The sequence below is a fragment of the Lucilia cuprina genome, chromosome 6, assembly GCF_022045245.1.
Source record: "Lucilia cuprina isolate Lc7/37 chromosome 6, ASM2204524v1, whole genome shotgun sequence".
Classification (NCBI taxonomy): Eukaryota; Metazoa; Arthropoda; class Insecta; order Diptera; family Calliphoridae; genus Lucilia; species Lucilia cuprina.
Window position 1 is genome coordinate 35,877,771 of NC_060954.1, and position 19,673 is coordinate 35,897,443.

Genomic DNA, 19,673 nt, shown 5'->3' on the forward strand with positions numbered 1-19,673 from the left:
AGAACTGAACTAGAACTGAACTAGAACTGAACTAGAACTGAACTAGAACTGAACTAGAACTAGAACTAGAACTAGAACTGAACTAGAACTAGAACTAGAACTAGAACTGAACTAGAACTGAACTAGAACTAACTATAATTAAACGAGAACGGAACTACAATTTAACCTCGTTTCTGTAACTCTCGCATCGAGAAGTTTCTCGCATGAAACAGTGAAATTGAAGAAAAAACAATGTGAATTGAAACAAAATATAATTTCTCACATGCAAGTGTTTCTGTAAGAAAATTTTGTGAGAACTATCTGTCATTTATGTTTTTTGACTTAAGTTATTGGGAATTTGTGAGTAAAAGTGTTTCTGTAAGAAAATTTTGTGAGAAGTTTCTCACATGAACTGTCAAAAAAACTCACATTTTAAAACGGTGAGGAAAGGAAATTTTTAAGTAAATAAAATTTAATTTAAACATGAATTATATGAAACAATAAAAAAGTAATGTTATATTTATAATTGTTTATGATTAAAATAAATATTGTTCAGTAATTTTTAGAAAATAGGAGGAATTTCGGATATACAGAAGCAAATGCTAAAAATGTACGTGGACATAAACTTAGAATTTGCCAAGGGCAAATTTAGTGGGATAATTTTTCGAACAATTTTCATTTAATTTCTATATTTTTTGTTTATTTATTCTTCGTTTATAAATTTGTTCGGCAATTTTTGTTTTCTTCTTTTAATTTTTGTGTGGTTTGACAGCTGTTTTATTGGAAATTTCCAATAAAAACGTAATTCGTGCAACCTCTTCTCACTTTAAGTTACAGAAACACTTTTTACTCACAAATCGAGAAACGATGGAATATTTTGTATCACACTTCTCGATGTGAGAACTTCTCACTCAAATTTTGTTTTTAAATTTTGAAAATTTAGGTTAAGGTTAAAAATTACCTTTAATATTTATGTAGATATTCCTTACATAACTATTTACAAAAGTTTTCAAGTCTTCCGTCTCACGCACTATTTGAATTAACAAGCATTTGTTAAAATCAGAATATTTGAATTCTTTTGCATGTTTAAGAGCCGTATGAGTATTTGATATTATCTAAAAAAACGGAAGTGTGTATGAGAATTTTCGCAGATATGTATGTATTGGTATTGCGACAATGTGTCGCTCATGTTTTTCTTTCTTTTTATATTTTCTCTATTGTCTAATATTAATTAGTTTTCATTTTATTCCATTTCTTAATGGGGGGTTTATGGTAGTTTTATAGGTTTATTTTTTCCATTTTCTTTTTGTTTAGTTTAGAAGGGAAATAAAAAGACTTTTTGTTTTGTTATTAAAAAAAGTTTTCAAAGGTCGTCTTTATTTTTGCTATTATTTCCTGTTTAATAAATAATCATTATAAATGATATAGCTTTAGCCGTTTAAAATCGATTTATATATTGATAATCGAAATTCTTTTAAATTAAACGGTTTATAAATACAGTTTAATTTTTAACGTAAGAAATTTATAACATTTATCGAAATGTCATTTTCCTACATTCTTCATTATCATTCATGTACTGTAACCATTCATTCTTACAAACATAATAATCATTCATTTATGTGATATATTTTCACTCATAGTTTTGCAAAGTTTTATTTAAAAATCAAAATTTAAAAATATTGCAAATATAATTTCAATGTATTCATATAAACAAATCGATACGTGTTTCTTTTTTTTATTTCATTTATTTGTATTTTATTTAATTTGTTTATTGAAATATTAAAAAAAAAAACTTTAAAAAATATATATATAAAAAATCACAGACAGGAGCACAAAGTGCGGAACCAATTGTTGTAAGTAAATGTCCTTCACAATTTCTTTTTAAAGAAAATCAAATCACAAAATAAGAAGAAATACTATTTATAAACATACACTGTAACACACAAAATTTGTAAATAAATACACTTGGTGAAAACAAAATATTTGTATAATTTAAAATAAACTTACTGAAATTTTTTGACATTCCAGACCCTTCCAGTTTCGAACCCACTCACACTCAACCTAGGAATAAATTATTTTCCCAAATTTCAATTGGCTACAAATTAAAAGTTTGAATATCTAAATCAATTTCACTTATCGGTAATAACTTTTAACCTTTAAATTATGTTCTGATTATTTTTGATCTTAGATATCCGCAATCTTTGAAGTCTAAACTTTATACCCAATTGTAAATCATATTTGATCTGTTTTTTTTCTGTTCGATTCAGTATTTCCTGTTCCCTATAAGGACTTTGTAGTTTATATGCATCACAAGAAGTATTAAAATTAAATTAATGGAACGGAGATACGATCTATTTCATTTTCGCATATTTGATAATATTAAAAGAATTTCATTCTTATTGTTCATTTTGAGGTTATCTTTTATCTTCAGACATCCTGCTCTCATTTGGGTTAGCCCAAAGGATTTTTGTAGTTCTACCTCTCTCTTGCCTATATTTCTTATTCAACCCCCGTTTCCACGAATGGTTTCACATTCGCCAAGCTAACTGCATGAAGCTCTCTTCTCTTTGAAGCTAATACGTTCGCTCTTTAGTTGCCGACTACTCCTGCAAATACCACGTTACAGATTCGTAACATTCCTATTGTTTATTCTTAGGAGAATATTTTCTTGAATTTAAAAGTTATTTTGGACATGAATTCGAAGTCGAACTTTTACAAACCACTGGTAATTTTACAACCAGTGGGTGAGTATAATAAACAATTCACCACTGCCCCCTAGTGTATCTAACACGCCGATCGCAATTTTTGTCCATAGTTGGTCCAGTCCATATACAAGTACTTTGCTCAAGAACTTGATTTGACCAACTGACCAGTCAAGACATAGTCCTGCGGGCAACTGGGCAGTCGTAGTACCAGATTGTGGGGTTCACTGTTTAGACCAAATGTCAAATTATAACAAGGACAAGCCACAGAGTGAAGTGACATCACCAGTTTATAATCCCGGCAGACTAGAGATACTGGTAGCACCTCTATACCCCCGGATTGCAATACACCAAGATGGGATCTATCATCAAAGAAACATGCCCCAGAGGGAAGTTTAGTGTCCAAACTATCATTAGAATAGGATAAGTCGGATAAAACTTAATCATATACTCTATCAAAAAGAAGTTGACAATTAGTAGGTATTTAGCTTCCAATTATACTACCAAGTTGGTAGTACCAACCAAGGTATAATTTATAGATCTGATTGCGATTCATTCAGCTTTAAGACTAAAAGCTAGGGACTCATGGACTAAAAGTAACCATGAGCACCGATATCTTTTTAATATTTGCATAGGAATGTTGATTCTTTTTACGATATGATACTTTCCACACTAAACCCTAACCGATTATAACTCCTCGAATGTCTTAGAAATGTATTCAACGAAATCTTTAAAAATTATGCAAAGAAAGGAGGCGTATTCAATAAGAAAGGGTTTGAAATCAGTTAAAGCTATTAGATTACATGCGAAAAATTCTAGTTTTAAAAGTGACGTTCTTGTGAGAATAACTTATATTCAAAATTTACAGATTAAAAACCACGTTTCAATATATATTCAAAATTTCAGTAAGTTTATTTTATTTCTTTAAAACATACACTTAAAACATTTGTGTCGTACTTTGTCTTTGTAGAAAATTTAAATCAAAATTAATATAATTTATATTTTGCGTAAATATTTACATATTTGTATCTAGAAGTATACACTTTCCGAAATTTTTGATATTAAATGCAACATTTAATGCTTTTAGGGAGCCACCATTAAAACGGACGAAGAGACGGGTAAAATTATCATAGCCCGTATAATGCATGGTGGGGCAGCCGATCGTTCGGGACTTATACATGTGGGCGATGAAGTAATCGAAGTCAATGGTATTAATGTTGAGGGCAAAACACCCGGTGATGTATTAAGTATATTGGTAAGAATATTTTTGATATAAATCAAAAATTATATTAATTAATATTTAACTAAAATTTTAGCAAAATTCAGAGGGTACCATAACATTTAAGTTGGTACCATCCGATGGCAAGGGGGCTCAACGTGAATCTAAAGTACGAGTACGTGCTCATTTCAATTACAATCCGGAAGTGGATCCTTATATTCCTTGTAAAGAAGCGGGTTTAGCATTTCAACGTGGTGATATTTTACACATTGTATCACAGGTTTGTTAAGATTTTATTAAACTAAGTTTACATTATGTACATTACATTAATTTCTTCAAAGGATGATGCTTATTGGTGGCAAGCTCGCAAAGAATCAGAGCGTACTGCTCGTGCGGGTCTTATACCAAGTCGTGCCTTGCAAGAAAGACGTATTCTTCACGAAAGAACGCAACGTGATGTTAGTGATGGAGAGTCTAAAAGTAAGATTAAAATGTAGAAAAGTAATGTTTATATTTCAAGACCTAGTTAAGAGTAATAGGAGTATTCATAAGGGGCCCAATACTTGATAACTTTCTTATAAAAGATTATAGATTTTAAAATCAAATTAAGTCCGCATTTAGCCTCTTCTTCAAAATTAATACGTATTAACCAATTTGTTACCTATGTATTGGACATTATTCGAAGCGCCAGTTAAATATTTATCTCTTAAGATCTTCTATATTCTCCTATCTTTCTCTCATAATATCATTTCATTCTTCCGATTTTTTTACAATATTTAACGAAACTCCTACATATATAAAATATATATTTGTATATATCATTAACCTCTAATTCATAAATCACTAAAATCATAAAAATTTTCTTTTAATCGCATGTTTAATGTTCCCGACTTTACTTACCCTCGCATTTAACTAAAATAATAACATAATCATCTCTAATAAAAACAATTGGCTTTAATGCAATTAACTAAAAAAAAACATCATTAACAAACTAAAATCAGAAGGCTCATGTACCTCAATATGTAATACCCCGCCCGGTTCGCCTATGCTACGATCTAGTAGTAGTACATCCTCATGTCGTCAACCAAAAACTAAAAAAATCATGTACGATTTAACAGAGAATGATGACTTTGATCGTGAAATGATTGCCACTTATGAAGAGGTTGCCAAATTGTATCCACGTCCTGGCATTTATAGACCTGTGGTACTAATAGGTGCACCCGGTGTCGGACGCAATGAATTGAGAAGACGCTTAATAGCCAGGGATCCAGAAAAATATCGCAGTCCTGTGCCATGTAAGCTATTATACACTTTTAACTTGATTGTAAATTAATAACACATATATAATTTAGATACCACTCGTCCCATGCGTACCGGTGAGGTAGCGGGACGTGAATATATCTTTGTTAGCCGTGAGAAAATGGAAGCCGATATTGAGGCTGGCAAATTTATTGAACACGGTGAATATAAGGGTCATTTATATGGTACTTCGGCGGAAAGTGTCAAATCGATTGTTAATGCTGGTTGTGTTTGTCTGCTGAGTCCTCACTATCAGGCCATCAAGGCATTGAGAACAGTTCAACTGAAACCGTTTCTTATTCACATTAAACCACCGGAATTTGATGAACTTAAAAAGACTCGTACTGAATCAAGAGCTAAATCGACATTTGATGAATCAAATGCCAGAGGTTTTACGGTAAGTAGGAATCAATCAATAAATTATACAATTAATATTCGTTCTAAAGAATTGATCTTATTAAAGAATCAATTCATATCATTTTATTATTTTTTTAAGTTTAATAAAATGCTTTTTTCTTCTACTATTTATATGGCACTTTTATAAAAAAATAAATTTTTTAAAATTCCATATAGGCCTTGGTTCGTATATAGTTAGGGTAGCTTTCGCTAATTTGAGTTAAATTTAATCTTCGTAAAAAAGGTTATCTTTTCTTAAATGTTACTACTAGCACCCAGTAAAATATTTTCAAATTTTGGTAATGAGTATTGTAGGCAATGTACTTATTTCATACATTACATGGTAATGTGTTGTCGTTATCTATAACGTAAAGTATTTTGTAGTCAATTACATATAGCGTATGTCTAATAAGGAATTAGTGTTTTAATCGTGATCGATTTTGGAAGTTTTTTCAAGAAATGTTGATTTTTACATTTGTGTGGAAACCATTCCAGATAAAGAAATAATATTACTTTTTATTGGGACATTGAGTAAGGGAATAGACTAGCAAACATCATCGTCGAACAAAAATAAATAGTTATTCACTCAAAAAGTAACAACTTACACTTTTCTCCAATATTACTTGCCTACTTACCAAGTAAGTAAAGATTTTTCGGATTTAGCCAAGAGCGTTAGAAATAAACGGAAAAGTACATTTTTAAAAACAAAGAAGTACCAAAAAGTTATCTTTTTTGGGTTCTCACCTGATTCAGACTCTATATACTTAAGTCCCCTTTTATGTGTTCTCGCCTAATCCGGGCTCTATATACTTAAAACAAAAAAGTGCAAAAAATTACTCTATTATGGGGTTTCAGTACCAAAAAGTCCCCTTTTATGTGTTCTTGCCTAATTCGATCTTTACATACTAATTTCATGTCTCTGGGTTCAATATTATAGAAAATTCAAATAGTACCATTTGAAAAACGAAAAAGTGCCAAAAAGGTCTCTTTTATGGGTTCTCACCTAAAAAAGTAAGATGGAAACAGCTGTTTCACTTCTTTTATATGTGTTAACAAAAAATACATTCCTGATCTAATGCGACCTGCTTGTTTTTTTGAATGATTTCAAAAAATGAAGAGAGCCATACGACTGTCAAATTCTCCATCTGTATTCTCTCTCATTACATATTGCGTTTAGACGATCCCATCCGTACTCTTCTACACAAAATTTTGACAGATCATATTACTTGTGTGATCGTTTAAAGCCGGCTTAATTCAAACTCTACATACTTAATTTAATATTGCTAGGTTCAAAATTTAAAAAGTACCTTTTGAAAAACAAAAAAGTACCAAAAAGTTCACTTTTTTGAGTTCTCACATAAATCCGTCTCTACCTACATACTCAATTTCATGTTTCTAGGTTCAATATTATAGAAAATTCGAAAAGTACCTTTTGAAAAACGAAAAAGTACCCTTTTGTGGCTTCTTCTCTCTTTGCTTTTTTATAAACAAGCTTACAATAACGAAATGTACCGTTTGGTTATGAATTTTGTTGTTGTTTGCAATTTCCGTCTGAGCATGAATAAAAAATCTCAAAAGTTTGTCTTCGAAGACACAAGATTGATTCTGTTTCATAACATTTTAAACTGGCACCTTTCTTATTACTAATAGTACATCTCTGTTAGCAAAGCTTTTAAAAAGTTCAAAAAGCTTTTTATGTAAATGTTGCCAACCTTAATTACCACTATTCATTTTAACAATTTCTTTACATTACAGGATGACGAATTTAATGATATGATTAAATCTGCAGAACGTATTGACTTTCTGTACGGCCACTTTTTCGACGATGAAATTATCAATGCTGATTTAGTAACTGCATTTGAGAAACTTGTCAACACTGTACAAAGACTAGAAAATGAGCCATTATGGGCTCCATCATCGTGGGTCCAATAAATGTTTATTTTCTTTATGGCAAAGTAGAAGAAGGCAGCTAAAATCGCATAGGTAGCTTGAAAGAAATAAAAATCTAATGGAAGTGAAAATGGAAAAGTGACGACAACAACAAAAAACACACAAAAAGACAAAACACTGCTACAAAAAAATGCCAAAACAAACTACAACAACAAAAATTTAAATTATTAAAAATCCCAAAAGAAAATCATAAACAAAATCCTTATAACACCAAAATCACTTATTTAGAAAAAAAACTAAATTATTTATTTTTAAGTAGAAGAAAACTCAAAACTCATAAAATGCATACAAAAACAAAATTCAGCTCACTACTTAAGAATTACATAATTATATAATTATAAAAATATTTAAACAAAAAAAATCACTCGTTATTTAATGAAAATTGTTATTGAATTCCTGCTCTTTATTAAAAATAAATTACATACAAACAAACAAACACACATGAACATGTATAAATAAAACAAAAACAAACATTAAATTGAACCATTCAATTACATTGACAATTGAACTTAACATTTAACAGTTGACATTTCAAAACGTAATAGAAAAATAACCATCATTTACAGTGTTGCCAACTCTTTTTTTATTTGATATACAGATTAAAAACTATTAAAGTTAAAAAGTTTTTTTTAATTCAATAATTTTTTTAACAAATTTTTGAATGTACCTTGCTAAATGTTTAATAAACTTTAAAAAATACACACAACAATAAAGAAATTCAAATTGTAAAAAAAGAAAACAATAAAAACAATACAATAATAATGAACAAAAATAAAAAAAGTTGTTAAAAAAACATAAAGATCTATTTTACTACTAATTGACAAAAAAAATTCAAATAAAATTTAAAAAATTAAAGAAAAAATGTCCATTATTACAAAAAAAGGAAACGTATTAAACTTTACATTATGATGACTATTTATGTACATGTATCTTAAAGAAACAATAATAAATGAGGAAAAAATTAAATCCAAAAGAAAATCCATAATTAAAGAATTTATTTAAAATGTTTAATGTTAAAAAGAAGAAACCAAAGAAAAAAAATAATTGTGTGTAATTGTTATTTATCATTAAAACCAAAAAAAATAAACCAAAAATAAAAAAACAAATAAAACTTATGTATAATTTTCAAATAAAGTAAAAATTATTATGAAAACTAAGTTAACTATTGTTTAAGTTTATTTGTACACAGAAGGGCGGTATTGAAAGATTTTTTTTTAAATGGCCGCTCCAAACGAACCCAAAAATTTTTAAATTAAAAATTCATGAAACTTCATGAAATTATTTTAACCGTCTTAAGGCGGTTTACTCTCAGTTAAACTAGGCTTAACTTGTTGTTAGATTAAACTCGGAACAAATTTAGGCGGACATTAACCGATGATTGTGTTTTTTAGTTATGGATCTAGGATCAGTTAACTTTGTTAGTATTGCCAACTTTTCAGTCAAAAACATAAACAATAAACAGCTGTTTTTTACAAGCATTACTTTTATAAAATGAAAAATTTTAGAAAAAATATAAATAAACGTTTAAAATAATAATAATATTGATAAAAGAAATCAAAAAAATACTATTTACTCAAAATATTAAGTTTTTCTTCCTCCGAATTCATTATTTTATTATTTTTGTTGATTTTGTTATAACTTTGGTTTAATTGGCCAATTACACTCAGTTAAACTAAGAAAATAAGTAACTTTACTGATAACTGAAAAACACAAAACATATATAAAACTAGGTTTAACCAAAGAATGAAGATTATCTTTCTCAGAAAAACCCGCCCTTAAAGTGGGTTTTTCTGATAAAGATAATCTACATTAGTTGATTAAACCTAGTTTAATCTATGTTTTTTTCAGTAATCGGTAACATTACTTATTATTTTAGTTTATCTGGGTGTTATTGTCACATTATTTATTTATTAATCCATATTGTAATACAAATAAAAAAAATTAAATCTAAATTATAAGTGAGAAAAAACATTTAACAAAAACAATAAAAATATGAATTCAGAAAATGAAAAACTTACCCCCTTATTTTGCAAAACACTTCACCTTGCGTTGAAAATATTTTCATAGAAATTTTTGAAAATACAAAAATAATTTATATGAAAAAGTGAAGGGAAGGGATTTACAAAATAATCCCCTTAATATTTTAAGTATATAGTTATATTCTTATTGTTTTTAATGTTTTCTTATATTTTTTTTCAAAAAACAGCTGTTCATTGTTTATGTTTTAGTTTGGCAATACTAAGAAATTTAACTAATCTTTGATCCATAACTAAAAAAGGCAATCACTTGTAATTCAGGTCTAAGTTGGGGAACAACTCTCACGTCATATCATTTTTATCTCTTAAAGACGGAAGGTTTTTGCTTATTGCTGAGTTTTTGACATAGTTACTTCTCACCCCCTCACTAAGAAGTGGCTCTAAACATTGAATATAATTTATATATTTCATTTTTGCAATTTGGATTTATATTTTCATCAATATTTATCCAAAATAGCTTTCCACTGTAAGTGGTAAGTTTTGATCACTTCTCATCATTTGGAGCTTAATTTTATTATAGGACTCTATTTTTCCATATTACAAAATGATGTATTATAATAAAAAATGTATTATTAAGTCAATCAAAAAATCATTTTTTATATTTATATCTAAAAACATCAAGTTTGGAAATTCTTTCCTTCCTCCCTTTATTGTCTCAACAAAATTTCAATTTTCGTATAAACTACTTGACTGACAAAAAGAGCTGAAAAATAGTTTTTTTCCCCTGCAATTGGAGGTTTAATTTATTAATGAACTCCGTTATGTCAGTCAAGAAAGCTAAACTGATTAGAAAATTTGAATTTTTTTAAAAAAGTAAGTAATTCGTCAGTTTCCTGACTTGGATTTTTTCCAAAAAATGAAGTAACGTGGTTTCTAAGCCGGCGTCATGAAATAACTCCCCACGAAATAACTCCCCAAAACAAAAATGAAATAAGTCCTCAAATTTGGGGACTTGTTTCATTATGAAAAAATTCCCCAATTTAAAAATGAAAAAAAAGTCCCAATGAAATGAAATAACTTCCTAAATTAAAATGAAATAATACCCCATTTTTGGGGATTTATTTCATATGAAACAAATCCGTAATTTTAAAATGAAATAAGTTCCCATTTAAAAATAACGAATTATGGAACAAGTCGGTTTTAGTGACATTTCTAAAAAAAAGTAGGTCGCTCATACTTTCGAGTAGGACTTCAATGTTTAATACATTTCAGTTTAATCGCTTAATAAAAATTCCCTTAATAGCCGGCCTGCGACCGGGCGCAAAGACTTTCTACTCTATGGTATTTCCAACAACGGCTTCGCTTAATAAATATTTCCTAAAGAGCCGGCCTACGGCCGTACGCATGGATTTACCTCTCTATAATATGACCAACACCGGCTTCGCTTAGTAAAGATTTCCTAAATAGCCGGCCTAAGGCTGAACACTCTTGATACAGGGGGAGTGTATTCATAGCGAAGCCGGTGTCCAATGTACCCCAGAGGATAAAAACCTTGCGCCCGGCCGAAGGCCATCTATCAGACATATATTATTTTATTTCGTGTGATAAAAGTAATATAATGAAATAACTCCCCAAAAATATTTTTAGGAATTTATTTCATTTTTGAATTTTGAGGAATTATTTCATAATGAAATAACTCCCCATTTTAAATGTGAAATAATGCCCCAAAAAACGAATTAAATCCCCAAATTTCGTTGTTTTTTCCTTCTGAACAAATTTTTAGGGAGTTATTTCATTTTTGTTTTGGGGAGTTATTTCATGACGCCTTCTAAGCCATCTGACTTCAGTATACAATGACAAATCCACGTATTCTGTATTGAGATCAACTAGAAATTTCTTGAATTTTCTATGTCTCAATGCATTTTGACCACCCCGAGATAGTTCACCTCGCAAAAGCTCACTTCGAATGTTTAAACAAGAAGCCTCTTAAAAATAAGCAAGTTTGATGTTAGAATAATAAGTATTCTGAGTGTATACACAGGGTTGGACTTGCGGATTCAGACAAATGTAGAACTTGTACGAACAATGATTGAAAAATTCTTAAAATTTTTTTTTTTGAATATCGGTAATATAGTAAGCTTTTTGGTGTTATTAACAAATATTTTTCATGAAAAATTAGCCCACAACAGGCTTAATAGCGGCATAGGTGTATTTCTTCGAATTTAATGTAAGTACATCCTCCTTCCAACCTAACCTATGATTTTAACCAATATTTCCAATTCTGTAGAGCTCGGTCCATAATTGATCGACGTACTCTTAATGACCATATTCTAAAAATCTTCTTAATATTCATATGAATGTTAATAGAAAATAATAGAACTCAGCATGTTTTAAATGTGGTAAAAATTACGAAACGATCAATCCATGTAGGTCTCTTAATAATTCTATATGCAAATAGGGCCACCTTCCGAAATTTATATTTACGAATTACTTGGAAAATACCATTGCATACTAATTGATTTAAAATAATTTTTAGAGTCAATTAAGCTAAGTCAGTTTTTGTTGTCTATGTATCCATGTGTTCAATTTTCGAGATAATTTTATGATATAATTTTAATGTAGACGTAAAAGGTATCTCAGATCGTTTATTTCCTTAACAAAAGTTATATAATATTACAATTAAATTTGTAAACTATTCTCTAATAATTTGGGGCTTAAAATCTAAATCAGAGACTTTTTTGAAAGATTCAGCATAAAGTTCAAGTCTTCGAGTCATAGGGAAATTCCAAAAGTCTTTCACTTGGCGGCACATATTTAAATCTAATTCGGAAATCAAAAGACCATCCTTATCACGTGAGAGGCCCTATAAATAGATAATAATTCGAATATAGTACACAATCAACTAAAATGTTTCTTTAATTTTACACTTACAGGAGTTCTACTGCCATCAGGTGCAGCCACATACGATGAACCGTAGAATGGACCAAATGTTTTATGAGCCTTTTGACCATCGCCCGATGTATATTCATTGGGGAATTCCTCATAGCCAACACGATTAATAGCAACTGTAAAATAACTATTCGCGATGGCAGCATTTCTTGCCTCAATCGACCACAAGGGTTCACTTAAGGCACCTACCGTAGCCGAGGGATTAAATACTATTTCAGCACCATTTAAGCCAAACATCATCCAATTCTGAGGATGATGACGACCATAACAGATGTTAATGGCTATTTTACCAAATTCAGTTTCAAATACAGGATGACCGGTATTGCCTTCCACATAATAGGTGGACTCATTAAAATCGCCCACACGAGGTATATGATTCTTACGATGTTTACCCATATAGCGACCTTTGTTTGAAATCACAACTGCTGTATTCCAAATGATATCACAATGTTCTACATCTCTTTCTAAAATCGGTGAAATAATGACCATATTATAGGCTTTAGCCAATTCCTGTAGCATTTTAGTGGTGGGACCCGATTTGGCTTCTTCGGCAAACTCACACCAGGGGAATTTTTCACGTGTACAGAAAGCGAATGGCATGGCTGTGGAAAATTTATTGTTTAGAGATTTCTTTGTCTGGATTTCTAAAAGTTATACTCACTCCAAGCTTCTTGCATGCACAAAACATTAACTCCCGCTGCTGCTGCGGCTTTTATGATTTTGGTGATTTTATTCCATATGGCTTCGCGTTGTCTTTCAATTGGTTCGGTTGTGGCCAATACAATGGAATTTTGTATGGCTCCTACTTTTACCAGGCGTGGTTTTCTTATTTGCTCTTGTTTAGCAGGAAAACGGTAAGCTTTCAATTCAAATCCATTTTCAGATGCAATATTTTTAGCTTCTTCGGGTAATTCCAAAACGTTACTGGAATAAAAGATTTATAATTTGAAACAAGTAGGAAAGTATAGTCGGGCATGGCCGACCATATAATACCCTACACCATGAGTATATTTTTAACATTTTTATACCCACCATCAAAAAAGATGGGGGGTATATTGTTTTTGTCATTCCGTTTGTAACACATTAAAATATTCGTCTAAGACCCATAAAAGTAAATATATTCTGGGTCCTTATTAGATTCTAAGACGATCTAGCCATGTCCGTCCGTCTGTCCGTCTGTCTGTCTGTTGAAAACACGATAGAGTCCAAACGGAAGTAGCTAGCGAGCTGAAATTTTACACAGATACTTATAGTTGATCCAGTTTGTTTGGTATTGAAAATGGGCAATATCGGTCCACGATTTCGCCCAGCCCCTTTAGAAAATTACATTATCGCCAATAACTGACTAACAAAAGCATCAATAGCGCTGTAATTCGGCACAAACATGTTTTATGGGGACATAAATCTTTTCATAGAATTTCATAAGGATCGGTCCATAATTGACCCTACCCCCCATACAAAGTACCCTTCAGAAAATGACTTTATCGTTCACAACTGACTAACAGAAGCATCAATAGCGGTGTAATTCGGCACAAACATGTTTTATGGTGACATAAATCTCTTCGTAGAATTTTATAAGGATCGGTCCATAATTGACCCTACCCCCCATATAAAGTACCCTTCAGAAAATGACTTTATCGCCAATAACTGGCTAAGAGAAGCATCAATAGCAGTGAAATTCGACACAAACATGTTTTATAGGGACATAAATCTGTTCATAGAATTTCATAAGGATCGGTCCGTAATTGACCCTACCCCCATACAAAGTACCCTTCAGAAAATGACTTTATCGCTTACAACTGACTAACAGAAGCATCAATAGCGGTGTAATTCGGCACAAACATGTTTTATGGGGACATAAATCTTTTCGTAGAATTTTATAAGGATCGGTTCATAATTGACCCTACCCCCCATATAAAGACCCCTTCAGAAATTGACTTTGTCGCTCATAACTGGCTAAGAGAAGCATCAATAGCGGTGAAATTCGGCACAAACATGTTTTATGGTCTCATAAATCTCTTTGTAGAATTTTATAAGGATAATTGACCCTATACATAATTGACCCTATCCCACCTATAAGGTCCCTTTCAGAAAACGACTTTAATGCTCATATCTACCTTAAGAAGCATATATATAACAATAATATTCGACATATAAAAGTTTTATGGGAACTAAAATCATTTTCTTAAATGAGTCCATTATTATATGATGAGTCCATTATTATGTAACCCCCTAATAATGTGCCCTTTAGACAACGAATTCAACGCTCATTACTACAAAATTCTATCTCCCTATCAAATTTTATAAGGATCGATCCTTATTGAAAGTAAGAATATCGGTTCACGTTTTCTCCTATCCCTATTAAAATGCCCCCTTCAGAAAATAACTTTATCGCTAAGAGATGTATGCTCATATCTGCTCATAACATATCTGCTCATAACATATATATAAAGCAATAAAATTCGACATAAAAAAGTTTTATAGGAAACAAAATCATTTTCATAAATTTAACGAAAATGGATTTATAATTGACCTTACCAAGGTCCCCTTCTGAAAATGACTTTAAGACATATTACTGACCCAAAAATGTAAGTACATCAGTAAAATTCTACATAAACATGAATGATTTGATGGTGGGTATATAAGATTCGGCATGGCCGAATATAACATTCTTACTTGTTATTTTTTATAAAGAAACTTTTATGTTGAATATTACCATAAATCCAAAATATTTAAGCAATTTATTGATAATAAAACTAAAATTTCTAAATGAGGCTTTATATAGGTCAAATATGGGCCAATCCTCGGTAATTTTGGGAAAAGGATATATTTTTAAATAACAGTTAGTTTTGTTGAGTTTCATCGCGATTCAAATGGTTACAAGTCAATTTTAGTCGTTTAAGACATTTTTTGAAGGGGGGTTTGTAAGGGGACTAGGGTCAAATAAGGGCCGATCCTTACGAAAACCTGCATTGTCATTTATACTTATGTAAAACTTATTTGTGCCAATTTTTAGAGAGATAATAGAATATTTGACGTAATTATGGGCTAGGTGAAATAATGGACCGATTTCAACCATTTTCAATAGGCTTCGTCCATGTGCAAAAAACATGCTTGGTCCAAATTTCTTCAAATTATCTTTAAAATTGCGGCCTGTACTTTGCGCACAAGGTTTACATGGACAGCCAGCCAGCCGGACAGACGGACGGACATGTCTTAATCGACTCAAAAAATGATTCTGAATCGATCGGTATACTTAAAGGTGGGTTTGGACCAATATTTTTGTATATTACAAACATCAGCACAAACGTATAATACCCTCCCCACTATAGTGATGAAGGGTATAAAAATACTTAACGCTTTAATGTAGTTTTGTCTTGTAACATTGGGATCATCAATAAATAAATAAATAAATAAATAAATAAACATGTGGCCTCCGGTAGGTGAGTCGTTAGTTTTCTAGTCTGGTTGATCGGATATGACACTGGTTAAGGAGTGCACAACTGACCCGATAGAGGCACATTTTTTCGGATTTGATGTATACAAATTCTTCTTTCAAACTAACTAACTAAAATGTAGATGCGAACTTAGTCAGAGTTAAGTTTCCCAATTTATCATAATCCGATATTGCAGAATTATAATTTCTTTAATAATTCGTTTATGTTTATAATAAATTACTGATAAATTTAAATGAGAATAGGATTTTTTCTCTTCAAAATCTCCTGGGTCATGTTTTATGCAGTTTTTTCTTTCAAAATTAGAACTTTTAAATTTTGAATATATGATTTGGTATAAATACAGTTTTGTCAGAGAGGGTCAAATATAGGAATTTATATTTATAAAAAGATAGTTATATCGTATTTCATTGCAATACTAATGTTTGTAGGATGTTTATGTCATTTTTAAGGGGACTTTTTAGAAGGCCTAGGAACGAATGAGGCCCGATCATAACTATTTTCTACAAAACTTCGTGGTACCAATATTGGTCGTCAGGCATAATTATGATATTCAAATCTAAAATTGCTTGGTCTAGAGCTTTGTGAAATAATTAACCGATTTCAGTCAAAATGAATATCAAATTTCATAAAATTGAAGTCTTTAATTGGATTATAAGGCCTAGAGGGGTGGATGTTAAATAATGTTAAGTTCAACGATCGTATGAAATACATATCCCATATTTTGCTATTTGTATATAATCGACATTTGCAAACATATATTTCACATCTAGATTCTATATTTTAAATTCACTTTTTTGCTCTATCACTCTTAAAATTTAATATATGTAGTTTATTCAACTTTACTGATTATTTTTTGTTTGATTTCTATAATCTCAAAAAAATCGTAAGTGCGTATTAAGTATTAGTCTATTTTAAAGTTAATATTTATTGCGTACAAAATTTATAAAATTTACTCTTAAAGCATAAAATTGAATTCTCTTAAAAATAGTTTTAAACATTTCTCTTGATTTGTTTAAAAATGTATTATGATCAGATGTTTATTGTTTATTTTTTTTATAGATATGTGTCCATTTAGGTTTGTACATAATAATGATTGTGTGTATTTTAATACCGGTATCTCAAAAAATTAACAACAAATATTCATACATACATATATAATATAATAAATAGAATTTTACATAATATATTTAAAGACGTGTGGCACTTGTTTACTTTTATTAGAAAATCTAAATCTAAAAATCCAGAATATATACTTGAAAGTTTGGGGAGGTGATTTTTTATGACATAAACCACTACAGTGGAGACGGTATTATGTGTTTGTGTTGATGTTTGTAACACCTAAAAATATTGGACCTTAAATTATACCGATGGACTCGGAATCACTAGGGCTTTTGAGTTAATAATTATTTTAAATGTTCTAGTATCTCTAAAAAAAAGCTACGCAACTTTGTTTTATATGAATGAGTCTAAGCGATACTGTAATGATCGGTCCACTTTTCACCCTATCCTTCATAAAAATTCGTCTATGGAAAATTACCTGAAAGTCTAGAATTCACTTATAAACCCTAGTAAATATATATTAACATTAGTCCCCCTATTAAAATTTATGAGGAAGGGCTCGTATTAATTCCTTGCTGCTATCAGAAAATCATTTAATTATAAAATATTTCGTTAAAAACAACTTAAATAGGGTATCATTTGATCGGACATGTCCGACTATACTTTTTTACTTGTTTAATATGACTGTCACTGTGATGAGACTTGGACGCCATTCTTATATATTTTTTTAATATGTGTCAGCTGTTTCGATAAAATTTTTTTGGTTTTTAGACTTTTTTAATCCGGAATGACAATTTAGGTACAAATTTTACTTTGAAGAATACACCTCATAGGACTAGGACTGGTCCAAAACTACGCATTCCATACACACATTACATTAGACTAATTCCAAAACTACTTCAATGCTAAACATCCTGTAAATGTTTGTACTTGATCCATTTTGCTTGAAATAAGCAAAATGGATGAAGTACTTCAATAATTCCAAAATCTGCATGTATTTTTTAAGGACAACAATTACGATCGCAATTGTAATCAGTAAAGATGTAGATATACACTGCTGAGTAGTTAATTAATCTCTTCAAACATTTGGAAATGTACAGAAAGTGCCAAAATGTTATCGCTTATACGATAGTGCCAAAAATGCCAAAAATTAGTACGGCAAATCTTTCGCATCGCTGATTTATAAGATTGTTTTTGTTTGTTGGCCGAAAAAGTAACAGATAAGCGATACATTTATAAGTTTCACTACAATTCCTATGATTATGATAATTTATGAAAATTAATTAAACATAAGTAGTCTGGCAAATAATCAGATTAACAAGTAAACTAAATTTTGCTATAATAAACATATTTTGAATGATTATATGGCATTATGTTTTTGTTTATTATTTATTTTATTATTTTCTTTTTGCGCAACTTACTCATCAGATCTTCCATATAAAATACGTTTTACTTCTTTAAGCTCATCAATGGGTATATGTTTTTCTAAACTTTCTTCCAAACTTTTAAAGTTTATTTCTGACATTTTAGATTTTTAATTAAAATTTATTTTAAACACGTATAACTGGCACGTCTAACTGGTACGATCACTAAACGATGAATAAAAATTCTACATGAAATACTTTCATACTATAGCTTCTATTGAATGTGCAGCGCGACGTTACGCAGTGATTCTCAAATCTATAAATATGAATGTTAATATTCGGTTGAGAGGAATCTTATAAACGATTATTCTACTGAAAAATATTTCGTATTTTTTATGTGTAGCGACTACGTCTGATGTTAAAGTAGCACTAAATGAATATGTTTTCCTTCTGTGGAAGTGATGTTTATTGACTTCCGAAGAAGCGATAAAAATCCAATTTTATTTAAAATTGAAAGTATATTTTTTATACAGATTTTCTTTAATAAAACCCATTTTATTTTGGAGTGGATTAATAAATGCATGTTATTTATTTGTATTAATATCGTTTGAGTCAAAAAAGTTGTATTCTATAAATCTACTTCCTGAGAATGACTTCAGATGTAATGAATTTGGAATCAAAAAAATAACATCCCTCCTATGACAAGCCTGTGTTAAAATCATCACTTCTTCAGGTATTTTTCAGTACATCCATGGAGTAAATTCTCCTGAGAATGACTTCAGATGTAGTGAATTTGGAATCGAAAAAAGAACATCCCTCCTATGACAAGCGCTTGTTGAAATCATCACTTCTTCAGGCCTTTTTTAGTACATCCTTGGAGTAATTCTACTTAGTAATTCTACTTCTTTTTCGCTTCTTTGAATGTTCTTTTTTTGCTGGCATACGATCAATATTTTCTGATATTGAACACACATCAACACTTTGGGAATCACTTACTTTGAGTAAACGCATTTATTTATAATAGCTATGGAGAATTCTCTACTTGTTTTTTTAATCTAAATCGTATGAATAAATATGAGTTGATGAATTTTATTAGACATACATACCTATTGTACATATATTTGGATTTGATACAAATCTTATCATTATTGCGGAGAAAAAAATTATGTCGAATAGTTAGTGGTCTTTAAATTATAAGGGGGCCTTTAAATGCAAACAATGATGTGCACTTTGATAAAAGAACATACTCGTACATAGACTTTTTAATGTGGATTTTAATTTAATTTTTATTTGGTAATATGTATTGAATACATTGTAGTCTT

The 19,673-nt window shown here is 30.2% G+C and overlaps 2 protein-coding genes across 6 annotated transcripts in view; one reads left to right on the top strand and one right to left on the bottom strand.

Moving 5' to 3' along the window:
* LOC111680809 (MAGUK p55 subfamily member 7) overlaps positions 1-7,592 on the top strand; it is a 30,080-nt gene extending 22,488 nt beyond the window's left edge. For 2 of the 5 annotated variants that reach the window (XM_046954704.1, XM_046954705.1), the window contains 7 exons: positions 1,803-1,832; positions 3,769-3,936; positions 3,998-4,180; positions 4,242-4,380; positions 4,902-5,195; positions 5,253-5,596; positions 7,351-7,592. In XM_046954704.1, the coding sequence (XP_046810660.1) occupies positions 1,803-1,832; positions 3,769-3,936; positions 3,998-4,180; positions 4,242-4,380; positions 4,902-5,195; positions 5,253-5,596; positions 7,351-7,527 (1,335 nt within the window). In that variant the 3' untranslated portion in view covers positions 7,528-7,592. The remainder of the gene's footprint in view (positions 1-1,802; positions 1,833-3,768; positions 3,937-3,997; positions 4,181-4,241; positions 4,381-4,901; positions 5,196-5,252; positions 5,597-7,350) is intronic. The other 3 variants (XM_046954708.1, XM_046954706.1, XM_046954709.1) reach the window with 3 other exon arrangements.
* A 4,554-nt stretch (positions 7,593-12,146) lies between these two features.
* On the bottom strand, positions 12,147-18,589 carry LOC111680819 (beta-ureidopropionase). Its single transcript, XM_023442539.2, has 4 exons — positions 18,409-18,589; positions 13,132-13,394; positions 12,453-13,072; positions 12,147-12,384 (listed from the first exon to the last, which is right to left on the bottom strand). Exons 1-4 carry the CDS (start codon positions 18,510-18,512, stop codon positions 12,214-12,216), a joined length of 1,158 nt encoding a protein of 385 aa, XP_023298307.2. The 5' UTR covers positions 18,513-18,589; the 3' UTR covers positions 12,147-12,213.
* Positions 18,590-19,673: the final 1,084 nt, after the last annotated feature.

Bases quoted from the DNA above. Each gene is read 5' to 3' on its own strand.
- LOC111680819 (XM_023442539.2), bottom strand. From the start codon at position 18,512: ATGTCAGAAATAAACTTTAAAAGTTTGGAAGAAAGTTTAGAAAAACAT. The intron at 13,395-18,408 runs GTAAGTTGCGCA...CTTTTATTCCAG, and splicing joins TTATATGGAAGATCTGATGA to TAACGTTTTGGAATTACCCG. The intron at 13,073-13,131 runs GTGAGTATAACT...AATTTTCCACAG, and splicing joins GTGCATGCAAGAAGCTTGGA to CCATGCCATTCGCTTTCTGT.